We start from the raw sequence: 22,510 nt of genomic DNA, 5'->3' as shown, positions 1-22,510 counted from the left end.
CATAGTGTAGAAGAACTTCACAAAAGCAATCATCAGGATTGTCTGATATTAAGAAGCTAGAGCCTAAACTGGACTACAGAGTTTTAGTGGCCACATGGCAGATACTGGCTTAATGTAAAAATCAGTTGAGGAAAATGTATGCAACAGCAATAATCTCATTAAAAGTCATTGAAAAAGATAACTTGAAAACAAAATTTAAAATGTGTGGTTTATAGTAGATATAGAAGTAAAAGATATAAAACAACAGAAAAGACAGGAGGGGGAAACTGAATTATACTATTGAAATGGTCTTAAATGGCACTGAAGTAATAGTATTTGAAGGCAATCTGTGATAAATAAAAAAGCATACTGTAAACCCTACAGCTGTCACTAAATATCAAAATTTACAATTAAAATAAAGAAGCTGTTGTATATTTATATAATGGAATACTACTCAGCCATATAAAACAAGGCCATTTGCAGCAACATGGATGGACCTGGAGATTGTTATTCTAAGTGAAGTAAGCCAGAAAGAGAAAGAAAAATACCATATGGTATCACTTATATGGGGAATCTTAAAAAAAAAAGACAAACTTATTTACAAAACAGAAAGAGACTCACAGACATAGAAAACAAACTTATGATTACCAATGGGGGAAAGGGTGGGAAGGAATAAATTGGGAGTTCAAGATATGCAGATACTAACTACTATATATAAAGTAGGTGAACAAGTTTATACTGTATAGCATAGGGAACTATATTCAATAACTTGTAGTAACTTACGGTGAAAAAGAATATGAAAATGAATATATGTTCCTATATGACTGAGGCATTATGCTGTACACCAGCAATTGACACATTGTAAACTGACTAAACTTCAATAAAAGAATATATACATTAAAAACAAGATACATAGGTAAGTAACCAACAGAAGAAAGAAAACAGAATTTTAAAAAATTTCAACCCAATAGAATTCGAGAAAAAGGAACAGAGATCACATGAGACGTAAAAAGTAGCAGAAGTGTAGATTTAAACCCAGAACATATTGATAATTATACTAATCAATAACATAAACATTCCAAATAAAAGGCATATACTGTCAAACTCAATGAAAAAGCAAGAACCAACTAATGCTGTTTACAAGGAACTAATTTTAAATATAAAGATGAAATATGTTAGAATAAAAGGGTAGAAAAATTATATACGATGGAAATACTAACCAAAGTTGGAGTGGCTATATTAATATCAGGAATATTACCAGTGATAAAGGGAGACATAATATTCTAACTAACAATTCATTAGATGACACAACATACACCTAGTAACAATTTTTATGTACATGAAGCATAAATGACCTAAAAGGACAAGTAGAAAATGCACGATTACAGACATTTCAGCACTTTTGTCTGACAGAACAAGACAGATCAATCAGTAAAGACTCACAGAACACTGAACACAACACAATTTAAACTAGTTAACATGTATAGAATACTCCACTAAACAACAGCAGAATATACTGTTCAAGGACACATGGAATAATCATCACAATGAAGCATATAGTGGATCATATAACATGCTCAATAAATTTTAAAAGACTAAAATAGCATTCTGTCAACAACATCATTCAATTACAAATGAATAGAAGAAAGCTACCTGGTAAATGCTGTGAAACACAGGGAATTTAAAAACAACCTATGGGTCAAAGAAAAATTATCAGAGAGAACAGAAAATGTTTTCTTTGAATGTAATGAATACAAATGAACTACATAAACAGTTGAAGCTGTGATAAGAGTAAAATTTATAGCTTTAGATTCTTCTGTTGAAAAGGAATAAAAGTCTAAAATAAGTACCTTCAGAAACTAGAAAACAAAAAGGAAATAAAACTCAAGTAAAGAGGAGGAAATAATAAACCTAGAAGTATAGCAAAATAGAAAAAAGAAAATCAGTAGAGAATACCAATGAAGACAAAAGCTGATACTTTGAAAATACCAATTAAATTGATAAATCTCAGATAATTATCAAGAGAAAAAGACAAATTACCAAAATCAATAATAAAAGAGGTGTTATCACATAGAACTTACAGACATTTAAAGGATAATGAGGGAAATATCATATTTATGCCAAGGAACTTAAACACAGTAAACTAATTTATTTCAAGAAAAGAAGTGCCAAAATAGACTCAAGAAGACATAAAAAATTTAAACAGAACTATATTTTAAAATTGAATTTATAATTAAAAACTTGAAGCCAAAATAACTTCACTCACAAATTCTGCTAAACAATTAAGAAATAACAATCCTACACAGATTATCTATGAAAATAAAGAGGCAACACTTTCCAACTTTCTTTATGAGGCCCCCATTAGTTTAATACCAGAACCAGACAAAGACAAGAAAAAACTATACACCAATATTCCTTATGAGCACTGATAAAAACCCCCCTTAACTAGCAGCAAATACCCAGGGGTAATATATATTTGCATATAATATAAATACATATATTTTATATATTTATATTTATAATGGATGAGCCTTATCTGAGGAACACAAAGTTGGTTTAACCTTCAAAAAAATCAATGAAATTCACCATATTAACATAATAAAGGAGAAAACCCATATAATCATCTGAATATATACAGAGAAAGCACTGAACAAAATTCAACACTCAAAAACTATCAGAAAACTGGGAATAAAAGGGAATTTTTACAACTTGATAAAATGCATCTACAAAAACAAGCTAAATCATACTTAATAGTGAAACAATGAATGCTTTCTGGGACTGGAACAAGGCAAGGATATCTACTCTCTAGTCAACATTGTACTGGAGGGCCTAAGCAATGCAATAAGGCAAAAGGGAAAAAAAAACATCATATTGAAAAAGAAGAAAAAAAAAGATTTCTCTATCTACAGTTCCGACTGTTAACATTGAAAAATCTGAAGCAATCTACAAAAAAAAAAAAAAAAGCTACTAGACCTAATAAGTGAATTTACAATTGTAGGGAACATGGGCCTAAATATGAAAATTTACTATTTATATATAATAACAACAATTAGAAAATAAAATTTTAAAAACTGCTTAACAAAAATAAAATACACATTTAGCAAGATATTTATAAGAACTGTACACTGAAAACTATAAAATTGCTGAAATTAAGACCAGAAAATGGAAAAGATACCATATTCACGCATCAGAACACTCACTTCTCTCCAAATTGATCTGTAGATTCGATGTAGTATCAATCATAATCAGCAGAATTTGGTAAAACTTAAGCTGGTTCTAAAATTTATATGGAAATAAAGGACCAAAAATAGACAATACAATTTTTAAAAGAAGACAAAGGTTGAAGGACTTACAGTACCTGATTTCAGCACAATAGTATGGCTATAGTAATCAAGACAGTGTGATACTGTCATAAAGACAAATGTATAGATTAATGGAACAGAACAGAGTGTCAGTAATAAACCCACTTATATATATGTCAATTGATTTTTGTTAAGATGTGCCAAGATGACTAGATTAAAATAACAGTCTACAATAAATGTAATGGAACTATTGGTTAGCCATTTGGGGGGAAAATACTGGCCTCTATTTTCACCATACACAAAAATGAACTCAAATGAATCACAGACCTAACATAAATGTTATAATAAAATTATAACGCTTTTAGAAGAAAACTTGGGAGAATACCTTAACTTGGAAAAAGCAAAGATTTGTTAGACATAAAATGCAAAGTATCACCAACTATAAGAGAAAATTGATAATGTGAACTTCACCAAAATTAAAAACTTCTCTTTTAAACAGTCTCTTAAGGAAATGATAAAGCAAGACAGAATGAGAGAAAATTATTGCATATTGCATCTTCATATCTGACAGAGGACTTGTATGAAGAATTTATAAAGAGCTCTTATAATTCTTTAAAAAAAAACAAGCAAAAGATTTCTACAAAATCTTCAATGACTGCCCAATAAGCATATGAAAAGAAGCTTTCCATTAGTCATCAGGAAAATGCAAATTAAAACCACAGTGAGATAGCACAACACTCACATTAGGATAGCTAAAATTAAAAAAAAACTGATAATATTGTGTTGGTGAAACGGAGCAACTGGAGCTCACTTTGGAAAACGATTTGATTTTTTACAAAGTTAAATTTATACTTACCATATGCCACAGAATTGCCACTCCTGCATATTTACCTAAGAGAACTAAAAACATGTCCACTTTAAAACTTGTACATGAACATTCATAGCAGCTTTATTCCAAATACAATGAAATGCTATGCAAATATCAAAAGGAAAAAATTTACTGATTTATGCAACAACACTGATGTATTTCAAAAACCTCATGCTAAGAGAAATTAGCTAGACATGTGAGTATGTACTGTATAACTCCATTTATATAAATTCTAGAAAAGGAAAGACTTACCTGTAGTGAGAGTGGTTATCTGGGCAGGACTGACTGCAAACAGGCAAGCCACTGCTAAGCATCTGGAGGATCCATTTAAGATAAAACCCTTATGCTACCATCCTTGCCCTAAACCAATTCAAAACCACTTTCTGAACCACTGTCAGGGGCTTTATCATTCAAGCCCATTTAAGAAAATAAACCATGTCAGGTATTTTAATGGAAGATTTAATATAGTTTGACTTGTATTAGAAGGCTGAAAAGGAAAAAGGTAACAGAAAAAACTTTGGGAAGCAGCTACCACGCTTAAACAAAGTAAGTAAGTTGAGGTTATCAAAACCTAAACACTTGGCAGACAGACAAGACTGGCACTGCATTTCTAACAAGTTCCCAGATGATGCTAACACTGCTAACTTGGTCAGCACTCTGTTCTGACCAAGCCAGAATAGTTTCACACTGTATCAGTACCTTCAAAGCAAAGACGGTATCCTGGAGAGATTTTACAACGTAAAGACAGTCACTGAACTCTCTTTAAGTTCTCAAGAGAAACTGAAAAAATTTCTGATCAGTTACTATAATAAAACACAAAGATTTAAAAGTGTACCTACTATGACAGTAAAAGCGCTTCTACAAGGAGTGGTAGTTGGTTATTTTTAAGTTGGTGGGACACATGTATTGGCATACTGCAGTGAGCCTAAAAAGTCATGGGCACCAGTCTGTATGTCACACATGGAATGCAGATCATTCCATAATCCATTTAAATTTAAGAGAGTTTCAATCATAACAAGAATAAGTGGGTAATTCTTACCTCCAGTAACATCTTCAAATATGAAAATACATGAAAAATAGGGTACCAAAGAAAATACTAAGATTCTTATTACCACCATAAAGTACTGTCAAGTCCTTACAAGGACATTCAGGTGTTGTTCACAGCTGAGAACCTACAAGGACAATTACCAAAAAACAAAATAAAAAGTAAAATATATTAAGCTTTTATTAAGTTAGTATAATTCCTATGATGGTTAGTATATCTCAGTCACAAATGCCGATGCTTCTTTCTTTAAGTTTGTATAATCAATATATGGAAGGCATGCAATATTAAGTTCTTCTTTTGTACATCCTTTCAGACAACATTTTTCTGAGTATCCTCTGCGTTTTCTTTGGGGATGATTCCCCCAAAACAAATGGCTTACGGTTTTAATTTTGTTTTTACTTTTCTTCTGAAAATCTACAATCTCACGAATATATGAATTGATATCTTCTGAATAGGAAAATACCTCTTGTCTTGTCTTAAAAGGCAAGTTGGCCTTTCTGTACTGATACTCGGCCAGCGACTGCATCTTCAAATTGTTTATTGCTTCTTCCTGAGAGGCAGAAGTAGAGACTGTTGAGAGAAAAAAAAAAATCCTACTTTATTAAAATCTTCCTTTAGCTGAAAATTTAATCATAATACTGTATACTAAAGTCCACAAATTTTAAAAACACAATCACATTTTAACTAGTAAAGTGGTTCTTCAAAAGCAATGTATATTTTTTTAAAATAGTTGTAGGTAGTATTTTTCTATAAAAAGGCAGAAAAATCTTTGCACATTTTAATGCAAAAATATTTTTTGAGATATCATTCACATGCCATGAAACTCAGCATTTTAAAGTGTACAGTAAATATACTCACAAGGTGTGCAAACATCACCACTACCTAATTCCAGAACATTTCTATCACTGTCAAAAGAAACTGCCACCCAGGCATCCAAAATTTCAAAAAAAATAAAAAGAAACTGCCAACCATTAGCACTCACTCTCATTTCCCTTTTCCTCCAGCTCTGAGAACTACTAATATACTTTCTATTTCTATGAATTTGCCTAAATCATACCATATGTGGCCATTTGTGTATGGTTTCTTACACTTAGCATAATGTTTTCAAGGATCAACCATGTTATAGCATCTACCAGTACTTTATTCCTTTTATGGCTGAATAATTTTCCATTGTATGGATATATCACATTTTGTTTACCTATTTATCACTTGGTGGACATTTGGGATATTTCCACTTTCTCGTTATTATGAATAGCACTACTATCAACAGCCACATATAAGTCTGTGTGAACATACTTTCAATTCTCTTGGGTAGTTCTATCTAGGAGTAGAACTGCTGGATCATAAGGTAAATTTATTTAACTTTTTTAGGAACCACCAAATTGTTTTCCACAGTGGCTGCACCATTTTACAATCTCACCACTGATATACTAGGGTTCCAACTGGTCCACATCTTCACCAACACTAGATATTTCCCATTTATTGAATATTGTCATTCTAATGGATTTGAAGTGGTATCCCATGTGGTTTTGACTTGTATGACTGACTTTAAGACTAATGATGTTGAACATTTTTTATGTGATTATTCTATATCCTCCTTGTAGAAATGTCTGTTCAAATCCTTTGCCCATTTTTAATTGGGTTGTCTTTTTAGGAACATTTTAAAAATAAGTGGTTAGTAGACACCGTTTTGATTTTTGCTGAAATATAAAGAAATGGAGAGGTGGTGATACACTCAATGAACTGATTGTTTCTGTTACATTGCTCTTACTCAGTATTACTGATAAGAAGTTAAAATAACACCAGAAGGTAATTATTTGGAGGCTTGTTGAAGTTCCATCATTGCCCTTGCCCATCTACAGTCCCTTTTCGGGTATATTTGCCTCTAGCCACTGCTGTAGAGTTAGCCCTTAGGCAGCCATGTTCTGAAACACAGGACGCCACCCTATATCCACAGTTGAACAGACAGAAGGTTGGCACCTGACCCTAGGCAAACCTATCTACTACAGTGGCCAGAAATCCATGCCATGTGAAAAATAAGTTGGTTCAATGAGATTTACCCTCTTTGAAATTAGAATTAAGAAGTAATAAAAACAACATGAGTTAGAACCAAAACTGAAAGGACACTATGAATCCTGTAATGACAAACTGAAGTTATAAAAGAAATATATTAGAAAAGAAAACATTCAGAGGGAGAGAGAAGCAATACGATTTTTAGAACTGATGTGATTCCTTAAGCTTTCCACAGTCTTTCTAGGTCCATTTACAGATCTTGTTTTTATAATAACTATCCCTGTTTTTCAGTGTATTTAGTTGAACCTCTGTCTCTTGCAGTTAGAGTCCTAGAACACTCTGTAATAACACTGCGTTTTAATAAATGCCTAAGCTGAAATGTGAAATATTAAAACTTTAGGATAGATTATTAAATAAACAGTAGCAAATAATGTCATCTAAGACAGGTAAATATATGATCAATTAAAATGTATCACAATGAACAGAGTACACTGAAGGGAAAAAGTGAATTCGATTGTCTAGGAAGGTTGAAGAAAGGGCTTCCTGGATGAGACGTGTCATGTTCTGTTACATAAATCAAAAAAAAAAAAAAGGCAGGCAATAAGAAGGAAATTTTTTTATGAATGAAGGCAACTAGGAAACAGTGAAAAGTACATGTCAAATTGGGGAGGGAATTTAAAGGGAAACAAGCTGTACTCATTGGGAAACAAGAAAGGTTAAAAATGAATACCCAAATCAGTCAACTGAAAAAAAAAAAAGCAACAGAGATAATCCAGAGAAGTAAGAAGGAAAGAAATCAATGACATACAGAACAAAAACAACATAAAAGTTTAGAAAAACAAAAGTTGGTTCTTTTAAAGGATTAATAAAATAGAACTCTAGCCAGACTAATCAAGAAAAAAGAAAGATGAAAATGAACAAAATACACTAGGAAAAGAACCACATACAAGTATAATTGAGGTCATTTTTTATAAATGAATACTATGAATGCTTATATATTTAAAAATCAAGATGAAATGGTTGAATTCCTAAAAAATTACAAGATGTCTTAACTGGCACATTTAAGACACAGAAAACTTAAATATATCAACAATATTCAAAGAAATTAAACATGTAAGAGTCATTAACTCCCAAAAAAGACAGACATAGATGATTTTAGCGGTAGGTTCTACCTACTTTTCAAGAGCAGTAAATTCTAATCATATACGAGTTGTTCCAGAGAAAGAGGAAAAGTGCAAAAGATACCCAGCTCATTTTATGAAATTACTATAATCTTTATTCCCAAACTAGATAAGAACAATGAATTTTTTAAAGGACAGAGATGAAAAATACAGTAACTGAAATGAAAAACACACTAGACATTTAAACAATGCACTAGAAACAATCAACAGTATACTAAATGATACAGAGGAACAGATCAGTGAGCTGGATGGCAGACTAATGGAAATCACTGATGATGAACAGAAAAAAAGAAAAAAGAATGAAAATAAATAGAAGCACAGCTTAAAAGATCCCTGGGACAACATCAAGTGCAGTAATCACATTATAGGGGTCCCAGAAAGAGGAGAGAGAAAGGAGCTGAGAACATATTTGAAGATACAATAGCTGAGAACTTTCCTAACCTGGGAAAGGAAACAGTCAACCAAGTCCAGGAAGCACAGACAGTTCCCCGCAGGATTAATCCAAAGAGTAACACACCGAGCATATTGTAACTAAAATGGCAAAATTTGAAGAGAAAGAATATTAAAAGCATCAAGGGAAAGGCAATAAATAACATACAAGGGAATTCCCATAATCACCACAAATTCTGAAGGCCAGAAGGGAGTGGCACAATATATTTAAAGTGATAAAAGAGAAAAACCTAAAACCAAGGATACTCTACTCAGCAAGGCTCTCATTCAGATTTGATGGAGAGATCAAAAGCTTTACAGACAAGCAAAAGCTAAAAAGTTCAGTACCACCAAACCAGCATTACAACAAACATTAAAGGAACTTCTCCAGTTGAAAAAGAAATAGCCACAACTAGAAACAAAATCATGAAGTAAAAAAGCTCACCAGTAAAGGGAAACATACAGTAAAGGTAGGGAATCATCCATGGACAAAGCTAGTAGTAGGAAGATTAAAGGCAAAAGTAGTAAAATCATCTATATCCACAATAAGCAGTTAAGGGATACACAAAACAATTAGATATAAAATATTTTATCAAAAACAGTAACCATGAGAGGAAGAGAATACAAATGCAGAGTTTTTAAAATGCATTTGAAATTAAGAGGTCAGCAAATTAAAACAATTATATATATATATATATATATATAATTGTGTGTGTATATATATACATACATATATATACATAGATAGATAGATTGCTATATAAAAACCTCATGGTAACCACGAACAAAAAATCTGTAACATATATATACAAAAAACAAAAAGGAATCCAAACATAACATTGAAAATAGTCAGCAAATCATAACAGAAGAGAACAAAAGAAGAAAAGGAGGGGGGAAAGGCCTGCAAAAACAACACCCAAATAATTAGTAAAATGGTAATAAGAATATACAAATTGATGATTACCTTAAATGTAAAAGGCCTAAAGGCTCCAATCAAAAGAGAAAGCACGGCTGAATGGATACAAAAACAAGACCCATATATATGGCCTATAAGAAAATCACTTCAGATCTAAAGACACCATAGACTGAAAGAAAGGGGATAGAAAAATGTACTCCATGCAAATGTAAATCAAAAGTAAGCCAAAGTAGCTATACTTAATAATATCAGATAAAACAGACTATAAAATAAAGACTGTTACAAGAGACAAAGGACAGTACATAATGATCTAGGGATCAACCCAAATATGCACCCAATATAGGAGCACCTAAATATATAAGGCAAATTTTAACAGACATAAAAGGAGAAATTAACAGTAACACAATAACAGCAGGGGACTTTAACATACCACTTACATCAATGGACAGATTATCCAGACAGAAAATCAGTAAGAAAACACTAGTCTTAAATGACACATTAGACCAGATGGACTTGATACTTACAGAGCATTCCATCCTGAAGCAGCAGAGTTCTTTTCAAGTGCACAAGGAATATTCTCCAAGATAGTTCACATGATAGGGCATAAAGCAAGCCTCACTAAATTTAAGAAAACTGAAATCATATCAAGTATCTTTTCCAACCACAACACTATGAGACTAGAAATCAACTATAAGAAAAAAAAAAACCTGCAAAAAACACAAACATGTGGAAGCTAAGCAATATACTGCTAAATAACCAACGGATCACTGAAGAAATTAAAGAGGATCTCAAAAAAAAAATACCTAGAGACAAATAAAAATGAAAACACAATAATCCAAAATCTATGGGACACAGCAAAAGCAGTTCTCAGAGGGAAGTTTATAGCAATACAAGCTTACCTCAGGAAACAAGAAAAATCGCCAATAAGTCACCCTAAAGGAATTGGGGGGGGGGGGAAGAGCAAACAAAACCCAAAGTTACTGGAAGGAAAGAAATCCTAACGATCAGAGCAGAAATAAATGAAATAGAGACTAAACAAACAACAGAAAGGATCAATGAAACTAAAACCTGGTTCTTTGAAAAGACAAAATAAAATGATAAACCTTTAGCCAGACTCATCAAAAAAAAAAAAAAAAAGCCAAAGGGCTCAAATCAATAAAATAAGAATAAAAATAAGTTACAATGACACCACAGAAATATAAGATCATAAGAGATCATAAGAGACTACTACTAACAACTTTATGCCAATAAAACAGATAACCTAAAAAAAAATTCTTAGAACAGTATAATCTCTCTGACCTAGGAAGAAACAGAAAATATGAACACAACAATTACCAGCACTAAAATTAAATCAGTAATTTAAAAATATCAACAAACAAAAGTCCAGGACCAGATGGCTTCACAGGTGAATTCTACCAAACATTGAAAGAAGAGTTAACACCTATCCTTCTGAAACTATTCCAAAAACTTGCAGATGAAGGAACATTTCCAAACTCATTCTATGAGGCCATCATCACCCTGACACCAAAACTAGACAAAGTTATCATGAAAAAAGGAAATTATAGGCCAGTATCACTGATGAATATAGATGCAAAAATCTTCAACAAAATATTAGCAAATGAAGTCCAACAATACATTAAAATGATCATAAAACATGATCAAGTGGGATTTATCCTAGGGATGCAAGGATTTTTCAGTGTCTGCAAATCAATGAAGAATAAAAACTAAATGATCACCTCAATAGATGCAAAAAAAGCTTCTACAAAATTCAATATCCATTTACAATAAAAGCTCTTCAGAAAATGGGCCACATACAACAAACACACAAGACAAGGATATCCACTCTGACTACTTTTACTCAACATAGCATTGGAAGGCCAATCTACAGCAACTATACTTCAAAAAAAGAGAAAGAAAAAGAAGTGTTTATAATGTGCTAGGCAATGTTTTGATTTGTTTCAGTCATCTACATTAGGGTCTCTCTTGAGGATAGTCTACTCCTTTCCTTAATTTCACAAATCTTGATTTTGCAAAATTTGTCTAAAATCAATTGAATTACTATAAAGGGCAATAATTTCACTGATACTACATTCTGAATACTCTATAAAGTGCATGTTCTCTTAAAATGGCAAACATTTTTACCTGTGTCTGTGCCTCTCCCCCATACCGGGAAGGTGGTTTGGGGGCTTTCCAACCGATCGGGGATGAAAGTTTCAACCTTCTCCATGGCTTGGGGAAGAAGCTGTGTGAAAGGCTTTCCCTCCTCAAAGTGGCTCCAACTAACATTGCCGCAGACTTTTACTATTTCTTCTAGCAGGTGCCTGCCGCACAACCTCCTGGCTCTGCTAATGTCGTTCAGCTCACGGGAGAACCGAACCAGCAGGAGCCCGAGCCACAGCAGACAAATTCTGAGCAACGGCGGCATCCCTGGGCCGCCAAGCCAGGGCCGCCCTGCGCCCTAACCGCCCTCCGCCCGGTTCCGCGCAGCCACCGCGCGTGCGCACCTGGAGACCTTCTGATCTTCGCGTGCGGACCTCGCGAGAACAGCAAGATGAGGCGCGCCGAGGCGCCGCCTGGGCTTCCCGCGCTTCTGTTGCTTCCCGTGGCTCTCTGACCACCTCAGTAGCAAGCTGTTTGTTCTTAAAATGATGGATTCGTCTTTCTTGCTATCTTCACTGGGGAGACTCATCAACTGAAATATGCGGCCCCATTTAATGGGTAAAGCCTCCCTCTAGTGGAAAGCATTTCCCGCCTCTTTAGCCTGCTGGTTACGTGGAGCGTCGCTTCCTCAGAGAAACCTTTCATTTTCTTCGTGGGTTTGTCTCGGTAGGTTTGCTCGCATTTATTAGTGCGCTTATTTGTTGACTTCTTTCTCCAAATCCCCAAATTTCACGAAGGCAGTACCTGTGCCTATTGTTGTGTCCCATTATACCTCAGGGCCTGACACAGATGCCAATGAAATGTTAAAACATGACTGCGCTAGAATATGAGTGTGCGTTTTAAAGGCAGATGCAAAACTTCAGGGAGTTACTGCCAGTTCTGGGGGGAGAAATGGGCCTTAGCTTCAATTTCTAGAACAGAGAGTACCTGGGATAATAATCCGGGTCTTTCAGTCGTAGCTTATATAGAGAGGATTTTCCATTGCTAAATTATAACTCGTGTCAACTTTAATAATAGCCAGTTATTTTACCAGAAAAAGTGAGTTTATTCAGGAATAACCAGAGGAATGCAATTTAGGATATATGAACTATGACAGACCATAGGCAACTCCAGAGAACAAGGAAGGGGCATGTCTCTTATAGGGAAAAGGTGGGGAAGTTGGGAAAGGGTGTGATAACTAAACACCACACTGAGGAAGCTGCGAGTCCCAAGTATGGAGTCTTTTCCATTGGCTGGGCTGCTCAGTCTCCGATTGGCTGGGATATGTGGGCCGGAGAAAGTTTCTTCTTGCTGAATTATAAATAGAGGCACATTCTTGGGAGATGTAGGCTTGTGTCTCTTCCTCCATGGAGCAACTGATGCATGGCAGGGTATTGACAGCTCCCCTTTCAGGTCTATTCTGGCTACAGTTTTAGTTGAGGTTGTAGCAGGGACCTGTAGAGGATTTGCCTTCTAGGAATAAAAGACAGCATTTTGCTTACTTAGGAGGAAAAGGGTAGGGAAGTACAGCGCAGTCGGTATAGGTTGCTTTTGTCATTTTAAATAAAATTGTATTAAGTATGTTAGCACGGAAGGATGTCCTGTCATCCACAAGGAGGCAGTCAGCGGCCGTCTCAAAAGTAGTCAACTTCAGGATGGCAAAGCCTCAGAGAGATGCAAATAGTTATAGTGCTAGTCTCACCTCTTCCCTTTACAACGTTATTTTACTCCTTCTCCTTTCTGCCTCTGTCTTTTTCTCCATTTCCTGTTCTTTAGCTTTGCCCTGCTTCCCACTGACATCCATGCTTGCTGTTAAATTAACTGGCAGTCGGACTTTTTAAAAGAATGATGCAGTTTGAATAGCACAATTTCATCAGCTTCCTTGAAAAACGACTAATATACATACTATAGTGATCATGAGTGTTGGGCAGAGCTTTATCTGAGAAACCCGGTGAGAAACGAAAATATGTCTTATATGGAGAGGAAGATTTTTTTAAAAAGCAAGAAACAAAAAAACCACAAACCTCTCAAGCAATATAGGTCAAATGTCAGCAAATTTTATTCCCTTTCTCTTTGTGGTCTCTATACCCTTGCTCTGCTTTGTACTTCTTCATACCATACATTACAGACTAACATACTATATATTTTACTTCTCTGTATGTTTTGTTTCTGCCTCCCATAATGTAAACTTCACGCAGGCAGGGAATTTTGTTTATTTTGTTTATTTTATTACTTTTGCCTTGAATACTGACTGGCACATATTAAGTTCTTCAGTAATAATTTAATGAAATTATAATAAATAATATATTCTTAATGAATAAGCCTTTTACTTAATATATAATGTTCTCATTGTCACTTTTAACAGCTTTTGACTAGAGGTCTATTTTGTGTGATACGGATATAGAGTCTCTGTCTGTTCAGTCTGCTATAACAAAATGTCATATACTGGGTGGCTTATAAGCAGCAGACATTTCTTTCTCACAGTTTCAAAGGTCACAAGTATGAGATCAGGAGGCCAGCATGGTTGGGTTCTGGTCAAGCCTGTCTTCTGGGTTTCAGACTATCAACTTCACAGTGCGTCCTCATATAGTGGAAAGCTCTAGGGGATCTCTTTTATAAAAACATTAATCCCATTCATGAGGACTCACTCATCATTACCTAACCACCTACCAAAGCCTTTTCCTCCTAATATTATCACATAGGGCACTAAGATTTCAACATATCAATTTTGAGGGGCACGCGAACATTCAGAAAATATTATGTAACTTTTATGTCAACCCAAAGGACTCCCTTTAGCATTTATTTTAGGGCAGATGTGGTGGTAATGAACTCTCTCAACTTTGGCTTATCTGAGTTTTATTTTTCCTTTTATTTTTGAAGGATAGTTTTCCAGGTATAAATTCTTGATTGACAGATTTAATCTTTCAGCACTTTAACTTTGTCATCCCACTACCTTCTGGACTCCAAGGTTGTCACTCAGAAATCAGCTGATAATGTAATTGAGGAGCCTTTGTATATGATGAATAGCTTTTCTCTTGCTTCTCTCAACATTCTTTCCTTGCCTTTGTCTTTTGTTTTTTGCTTTGATTCTAATGTGTCTGTTTGGTTTACTTTGTATTTATCCAACTTGTAGTTTGTTGAGCTTCTTGGATTATTTATTGTTGTATTTCATCTAAATTAGGAAGTTTGGCCATTGCATTTTCAAATAATTTATCTTCCCTTTTCCCCCTCTCTTTCGTCCTCATGAGATTCCCATAATGCACAAAACCCATTCCTGGTGTCCCAGGAACTCACTAATAATGGTAAATATATAGTCAGACTTACATTCTGTAATATAAAATGGTGTGTAATTATGTAAGTCAAAGGAAGTAGCTAAATACTAAGGTGATACATTTGTTAATTTACTGTGCTAAGGTTTCATATCATTTCACAGTTATTTTGTCTCAGAAATGGTTTGTCAATTCTAAAATAGCAAACATGAACTATGTTCCACTGCTAAACCAGTTTTTCTCTGATGTATTACAGTGAATTGTTTATTCTCTTCTCTCTCTCTCTCCATATGTGTATATTATCCTTTAAAAATGTAATTTATTTATTAGTGGTTTAGACAGTAGAATTAAGATAAGAATCCCAGTCTGAAAAATAGTTGAGTTTATATGGTCCCAACTAAATTAAACTGATTTAGGGTCCCTTTTGATTTTTTGTAATAGTTCAATAAGACGCAAAAATTTTCAAATTTATCAGAAAAGCTCAAGTATTGTGACTCTTTGTATATTCAATCTAAGACTTAATATCAACAAAAACATTTTGGTGCTTTTTATATACCTTTTGTTAGGTGCTTGGTAAGTTATTTTTTACTACTAAAATAATTCACTTGACATTAAGTAGTGAAAGAATATTTGGGCATTAGGTGGGAAAAAAGAGTGGGTGACAGGTTATAATTTATCAGATACAAATTTCAAAAGCAGACATATCCATTCTCACTAATGGAAATCATGATGGTTTAGTAAGCTACCTATTTTTAAAATTTTCTTTGAGTTATTGTGTGTGGTGAATGATGAAGATTTTTTTGTAATTTTAAGCTCAAACCATTAAAAAAAGGTAGTAACATACTAATGTCATGAATTTAAAAATACAAAAATACCATTTAGCATAAAAAATTTATTAGCCAATAGAACAGTAATGCAAAGGACATTTTTTAACACATCAGATGGAAAATCTAAGCACTAAAGATGATTTCTCATATTCTGATAATCAGTGGGGTGACAGAGGCATCAGTGAATGTGCCATTGAGAAAAATGTGAACATTAGATGGAATACGCAGCTGGCTTCAGCTCAGCATACTGTAGCCATTTCTTTTCTGCTACAACCTTTTTGACAACATCTCTCACCCAGTGTCATTTGTAACTGTCTCTTTTTTCGGGAATGTTTATCTAAGCCTAAGTTTTTTAATTCTGAAAGACTCTCGTCTTCTTCCTCATTTTGTCTGTCAAAAATGATTTTCTTAAATTCTTCGAAATTAAGGTTTGAGTCCTTTAAAGCAGGTTGTTGTGGCTCTGCCGATGGCTGCCTCTCAGACAGTGTGGCCGTCAGCTCCTGTGGCAAATTAGGGGTGAATTCCAACATCGTAGTTAAGGTTTCTGCATCTTTGGTGATGGAGGATGGCATGATTTCTAAGTTTAAAAAGAAGGGGAGGAGAAAAAACACTCATGTTAAGAAACATCAGGAAAACTCTAAAATTTTGAACAGACATAAAGGAAAGCATTGCTTCAATACAATTAAACAGTAAAATGGAATCAGCAAGTGCCCCAGTACCTAAAAAACTTAATTTATTATAGTTGGGCAGTACTAAGCTGAAGTACTAGAACATTACCAAGGTTCTGTTTTACTCCACTCGGACCCTCTGTCTTCTCTCCTTATGTCCCCTTAATACATTCTTCATAGCACTTTTCCCTCCCTGACACTTCTGAAGTCATCTTGACCATCCAAAACACACATGACTTTTTCTTAGCTGAGTAATCTTCTACCATGACGAAGCAAGTTCTGAGTTATGATAGTCACCCTTGAAAAACATATAAATTATTTTAAACTATCATGGCACATGGTCCATGGTGCCAAGTTACTGCTTCAGGATACAGTTAAAAAGGCAGAATTTCAACTGCTCTGATATACTTGACAGGAGATACCAGTCTGATTCCCCTATGCATCTGTCTAACAATTTTTCTTCTCCAGAGTACTTACTACAAATTAATAGTATTTTACATTAAATAAAAAATGGGTTAGGGGGAGGGTATAGCTCAAGTGGTAGAGCACATGCTTAGCATACAAAAGGTCCTGGGTTCAATCCCCAGTACCTCCTCTAAAAATTAATAAGTAAACTTAACTACCTCCCCCCACTAATAAAAATAAATAAATAAAATATATATAAATAGAGAAATGGGTTAAAAGAACACTAACCAACAAATCACTGACTAAGAGATTATTATCTGTTGTGGCGTGCGTCCCCTGACTGATGTACTGTGTATGGTTTTTGTTCCAGTGTTGTAGATCAGGAACTATGCAAGTTCTGTGTGTTCTTTCAGAAGGGAATCTATTCTTAAGCAGCATCCCAGGATGGGCAAACAATGGAAGGTTGGAAGGCTGGGAACCTTCAGGGACCAGCTGACATCTTCCTTATTTATACCCACTCAGTTCAGTTGAACATTCACTGACTCTTTTCGTGTCTTCAGCACTACCAAATAGGAGATATAAATAAATAGTAAACGTTTCCTGCACTCAAAAAACTCTCCTAACCTTACCTATCCTTATTACATCATTTTTGAGAGTTATAGCACCAAAAACAGAGAGAAACACAGATGATGTTTAAATTATAGTGTAACCTGGATCAGTTCTTGCTGTTCTTCATCGACAGCAAAACTGTCCTTTCCAACTTATTAATAAGGCATTTCTCCTGAAATAGTGAAAACAATGAGGTTAAGAGATCTAAATCTAAGCATGGAAGGAGGATTCCTGGGTAACCAACATGCCCCCTCGCCCAGGCAGTAATGGTCTGGGACTGGTCCATTTTCTGTGAGTTCTGTAGCAAGAATCTCAGTTAACTCTCCTTTCAATCAACAACAAGCTTCAACGGTTGGAGTTTTCAGTAGAAAGAAAACAATACTCTAGCATTTAGTTTTTCCTTGTAATGCTGTCTCTCATTCAAGTTCTAAACTGGTATGACAGATGAGAATTTATACTACTTTTTGGTAGTCAGAAGTTTTTGCATTTTCCCTGGGTAAGACATCCCAAGTTCAATTCAATCTCCTGATAAAAAACTCTCCTGGCTCTAACTCAAACTGTCTCTAGCTGGGGCCTTATTGAATACAGAGAAAACCTGATAGTAACTCTCCATAGTCTTAAAGCCAGTTAGTTAATGAATCAAGCAAACCATCTGTAGTGTCTGCCTGATTTATTCATACGTTATGTTTTTTGGCACTTTTTCTTTTACAGTTGAAAAACTTTTATTTTGAAATATTTTTAAAGTTACAGAAAAATTCACGAAAATATGTCAGAGATCTCAGGTATCTTTTTTTTTTAAATTGTGGTAAGAACATTTAACGTGAGATCTACTCTTTTAACAGAATTTTAAGTGTTCAATATAGCATAATTTTCTATAGGTACAATGTTATACATCAGATTTCTAGAACTAATTCAGTTTGCATAATTAAAGTTTTGTACATGTTGATTAGCAACTCCCCATTTTTCCCTCCTCCTAGTCCCTGATAACCACCATTTATTCTTTGGTCCTATGAGTTTGACTATTTTAGATACTTAGAAGTGAAATCAAGCAATATTTGTCCTTCTGTGACAGGCTTTTTCATTCAGTATAATGTCTTCCAGGTTCATCCATGTTGTTGCATATTTTAGGATTTCCTCCATTTTTTAGGCCAGTTGTATACATGCACTGCTTTTTTTTTTCTTCATTCATCTGTGGATGGATATTTAAGTTGTTTCCACCCCTTGGCTATTATGAATGTTGCTACAATGAATATGGGAGTAGTAATGTCTCTTCAAGATCCTGATTTCAATTCTTTTTGGATAAATACCCAGAATTGTGATTGCTGGATCTTTTTTTTTTTTTCTTTGAGGAACCGCCACACTGTTTTCCATAGTGGCTGCACAGATTTGCTTTCTTAAAAGTATAGTACACATGGGTTTCCGTTTCTCCACATCCTCAACCACACTTGTCTTTTGTTTATTGGTTATAGTCATCCTGATAGGTTAAAGTGATATCTCACTGGTGTATTGATTTACAGTTCCCTGATGATTAGCGATATGGAGCATTTTTTCTTGTACCTGTTGGCCATTTGTATGTCTTCCTTGGAGAAATGTCTATTGAAGTCTTCAGCCGATTTTTAAATCAGGTTATTAAGTTTTATTGCTGTTGAGTTGCGGGCATTCCTGATATATTTTGGAAATTAATCCTCTAGCAGATATATGGTTTGCAAATATTTTCTCCCATTCTATAGATTGTCTTTTCACTATTGATTGTTTCCTTTGCTATGTAGAAATTTTTGACTGATATAGCCCCACTTGTCTGATTTTGCTTTTGTTGCCTGTGTTGCCCTCTTTTATTAAAATTATTCTCTTTAATTTGTTTTGAAACATTTTTCAATCCACAACAATTTTAGCTTTTGGAGTCTAAAAGACAATATTCTCATTGACCTGAATTCATACAAATGCCTGTTAATCATTGTATGTTAGACTAAAATCTCACTAACATAGACTTCTTCTAATTAAAATATCTATCTTGTTTTAAAAGGGGGTGCAGTAAGTGTTATAATTAGGCACACATTGTGGGGAAAATGGTGAGCTAACAATTTAATAATGTAAAAACAAAGGGAAACTAACAATAGAGGTTTTAAATCTCATGAATCACAAATTATTGACACGTACTTCCAAAGTAATTCTTGACTAATAATTTAAACATTTCTGTTGATCCTCACTTGTAAGCAGTATTCTGTTAGATTATTTCCAGGTAAATTATGTACTGAGCAGCGATACAGACAATAATTTTTTATTGATCTATAGTCAGTTACAGTGTGTCCTTAAAAATATTTTAAAATCACAAGCTCTTCTACAGAAATACAAATTTGGTTAAATGCCTGAATAGGTATAAATGTACTCAGAAAACCATTTTTAAGGAACAAAGTGGAGACAATCCAAATATCCATTAGACTGGTAAAATATATATGGTAGATTTATGATATGGAATACTAGGAAGAAATTTTAAATTGTGTTTTTTGGAGAATAACAATGAGAGAAAGTGCTCACTATATGATGTTAAATGAAAATGCAGGAGATATACACATGTATCTCCATATGTTAACAGTGCTTTCCAGTTCCTCTTTTAATACAGATATTTTATTTTCTCATTAAATTCTCATTTTTTCAAAGTCTTTAATATCTATCTTTGCATTTTTCTCATTGTCTTATGTATACATCTCAGCGTTTCATACGAGCACGTTATTTCTTCAGAAGGAGTGAATTAATGAATTCAATGAGTGCAACGCAATGTGGTGTTCCCGACATTGAATCACTAAATTCCTAAACTCTGCAGTACTCATCTATTAATATGATACAAAAATTATATAAGCACTTGCATTAAGTAAATCAATCTCTGACCAATGATGTCAAAATGTAAGTATTTTATAATCGTGCTTTAAATCCCATAAAAGGGAAGTAAATGTCCTTAATGTTCACAATAATTTTCCAAGTGTCACCTATATACAGAATATACATATAGCCTGTAAAATACAGTTCTGGTTTATCATAAATTGCATATATGTTACAAAATATGAAACACGTATTCATAATTGAGCTTGCCTTCTCTGAATTTAATATGAGCTCCTACACTCATGACACTAGCCTATGCCTCCAATGAAAGTTCCCCTCCTATTTAAACTTAGCTTCCAATATCTTTGTAAATGCTTTATAAGTAACAAAATTCCAGATTTAAGCTGTACTCAGTTCTCAGTGCTTGCTCTTGCTTTTAAGGAAAACCCATTGCACCTTCCAAATGCTAGAAGCATCAATCATATTTTCAGCTGTGTTTGTCAGAAGGGCACACTTTCCCTACACTCTCGGTCCCCTTTAGTTTTCCTTATAGGCCATCAGGCCCTTTTCTTTCTTTTCAGTCCCCTTTGTTACAAATGAACTTCAAGAACCAGTTCAAATTAGTCAGAAGCTAGGCTCTCCCCTTTGGTGAGGCTTACAAATAAAAATAAAATTGAAGGGGAAGTTTTCGATGTCATCGGTTACAGCCAGGTTTGTTTGTTTTTTTGTTTGTTTTTAAATCGAAGGGGAGAGTCATCAAATCGACGGCTCTTCGTGTTTACCACTTCAGGACCCAATTAGAGGTCTCTGCCCTATGCTCTTTGGTGTGCAAATACTGGATAACCAGCTCACACCTCACTGTTTGCCCCCTGTCGCCCCAGGTCGAGATGCCCAGTCCAGTTGCCCCAGCTGCCAGCAAGCCTGCCCTCATGCCCTGGGATCTTGTCTCTAGGATCCCTCCGAGTACGCCCCACCTCCTGCGGTCTTTGGACACTTACCTGGTCTGTGTTCCCCCTTCTCCTTACACCGTCACCCTGACTGCCAAGAGGTGAAGGGCAACAAGAACCTCTCAGGTGAGACCATTTTCTGGTCTCGGGGCTTTCCCTCCCTCCCTCTGGTGCAATCCTTGGTGAGCTCCTCACTGAAAAAGCAAGATACAAGGCAAAAGCCCAAACTTGGAGGCACCGGCTTTAGAGTTAAGGGCTGAGCGCGGCAGCCAATGAAGTCTCGAGGTAGGGCGGGCTACCGTTCCGATTGGTCGGCCGACCGACAGCAACCAGTGGGAACCCGGGGTGGGAGCTCTCACCTGCTGGCGGTCCAGATCTCAGCCGAGGCTTCTTGTCCTGGCTCAGAGCGGGTCTCGGAGCGGGTCTCGGAGCGGGCTTTGGAGCCGGTCTCGGAGCCGGTCTCCCCCAGGAGACAGAGCCACAGATTTCGATCCAGAGGCGGACTAATTCGCGGCCACATGCCTTAACGAAGTCGTTTGAACGCTCGCCTGAGGTCTCCTTAGGAAGTTGGCTCAGTAGCAACCAGACACCTAGCAGGTGGGACAAGAGCAGGCGCGGCATCCTGGACCTGATCTGTGTTGCTGTGGGCGTTTCAGTCTTTCTGGAGATACTGCAGCTGCTGTTGCCTACCGGCCTCCGTTTGCGTGCAAATCCTACACCTTCGGTTGCTTTCCCTGCCTGGCTCCTCCACGTTTTTATAGCCCTCTGGCTACTACATAGACCTTGAGTTAAGGGTCCAAGCTCCACCCCTTTCCCAACCTACCTCCTTGGAATTCCGCACTCTCCACCCTCTTCCCAGCACTAGTGCACCCCTCCCAACTTTCATCTGTTTGCTCATGGTTAGATTATTGGCGCATTTACAGTTGTGTTTTTCTTTCTTTTCTTATTCTGAAACAGTTTTTTTTTTTTACTTACGTAAACTTAGTCAATATTTGAAGTTTTTATTAAAAAACTAAGCATGGCCGTTACACTGAATTATCGCAACAGAAGTAAAATTGAAATCACCCATCTTGTTACAACCCAACATGAACATCTG

The 22,510-nt window shown here is 35.3% G+C and overlaps 2 protein-coding genes across 3 annotated transcripts; both read right to left on the bottom strand.

The window, feature by feature from the left end:
• Positions 1–5,356: 5,356 nt before the first annotated feature.
• Positions 5,357–12,201, bottom strand: INSL6 (insulin like 6). Its single transcript, XM_006208143.3, has 2 exons — positions 11,876–12,201; positions 5,357–5,764 (listed from the first exon to the last, which is right to left on the bottom strand). Exons 1-2 carry the CDS (start codon positions 12,156–12,158, stop codon positions 5,403–5,405), a joined length of 645 nt encoding a protein of 214 aa, XP_006208205.2. The 5' UTR covers positions 12,159–12,201; the 3' UTR covers positions 5,357–5,402.
• A 3,937-nt stretch (positions 12,202–16,138) lies between these two features.
• Positions 16,139–22,035, bottom strand: LOC140685371 (prorelaxin-like). 2 transcript variants are annotated; one of them, XM_072958962.1, is made up of 2 exons: positions 21,774–22,035; positions 16,139–16,545 (listed from the first exon to the last, which is right to left on the bottom strand). In XM_072958962.1, the coding sequence occupies exons 1-2, from the start codon at positions 22,033–22,035 to the stop codon at positions 16,208–16,210; spliced, it is 600 nt and encodes a 199-aa protein (XP_072815063.1). In that variant the 3' UTR covers positions 16,139–16,207. The 2 variants fall into 2 exon arrangements, with proteins under 2 accessions (XP_072815063.1, XP_072815064.1); XM_072958963.1 differs by lacking the exon at positions 21,774–22,035 and adding an exon at positions 21,466–21,588.
• Positions 22,036–22,510: the final 475 nt, after the last annotated feature.

The sequence above is a fragment of the Vicugna pacos genome, chromosome 4 (assembly GCF_048564905.1).
Source record: "Vicugna pacos chromosome 4, VicPac4, whole genome shotgun sequence".
Taxonomy (NCBI): Eukaryota; Metazoa; Chordata; class Mammalia; order Artiodactyla; family Camelidae; genus Vicugna; species Vicugna pacos.
Note: the sequence above shows the minus strand (reverse complement) of the source record. Positions and strands in the feature narration are given on the sequence as shown.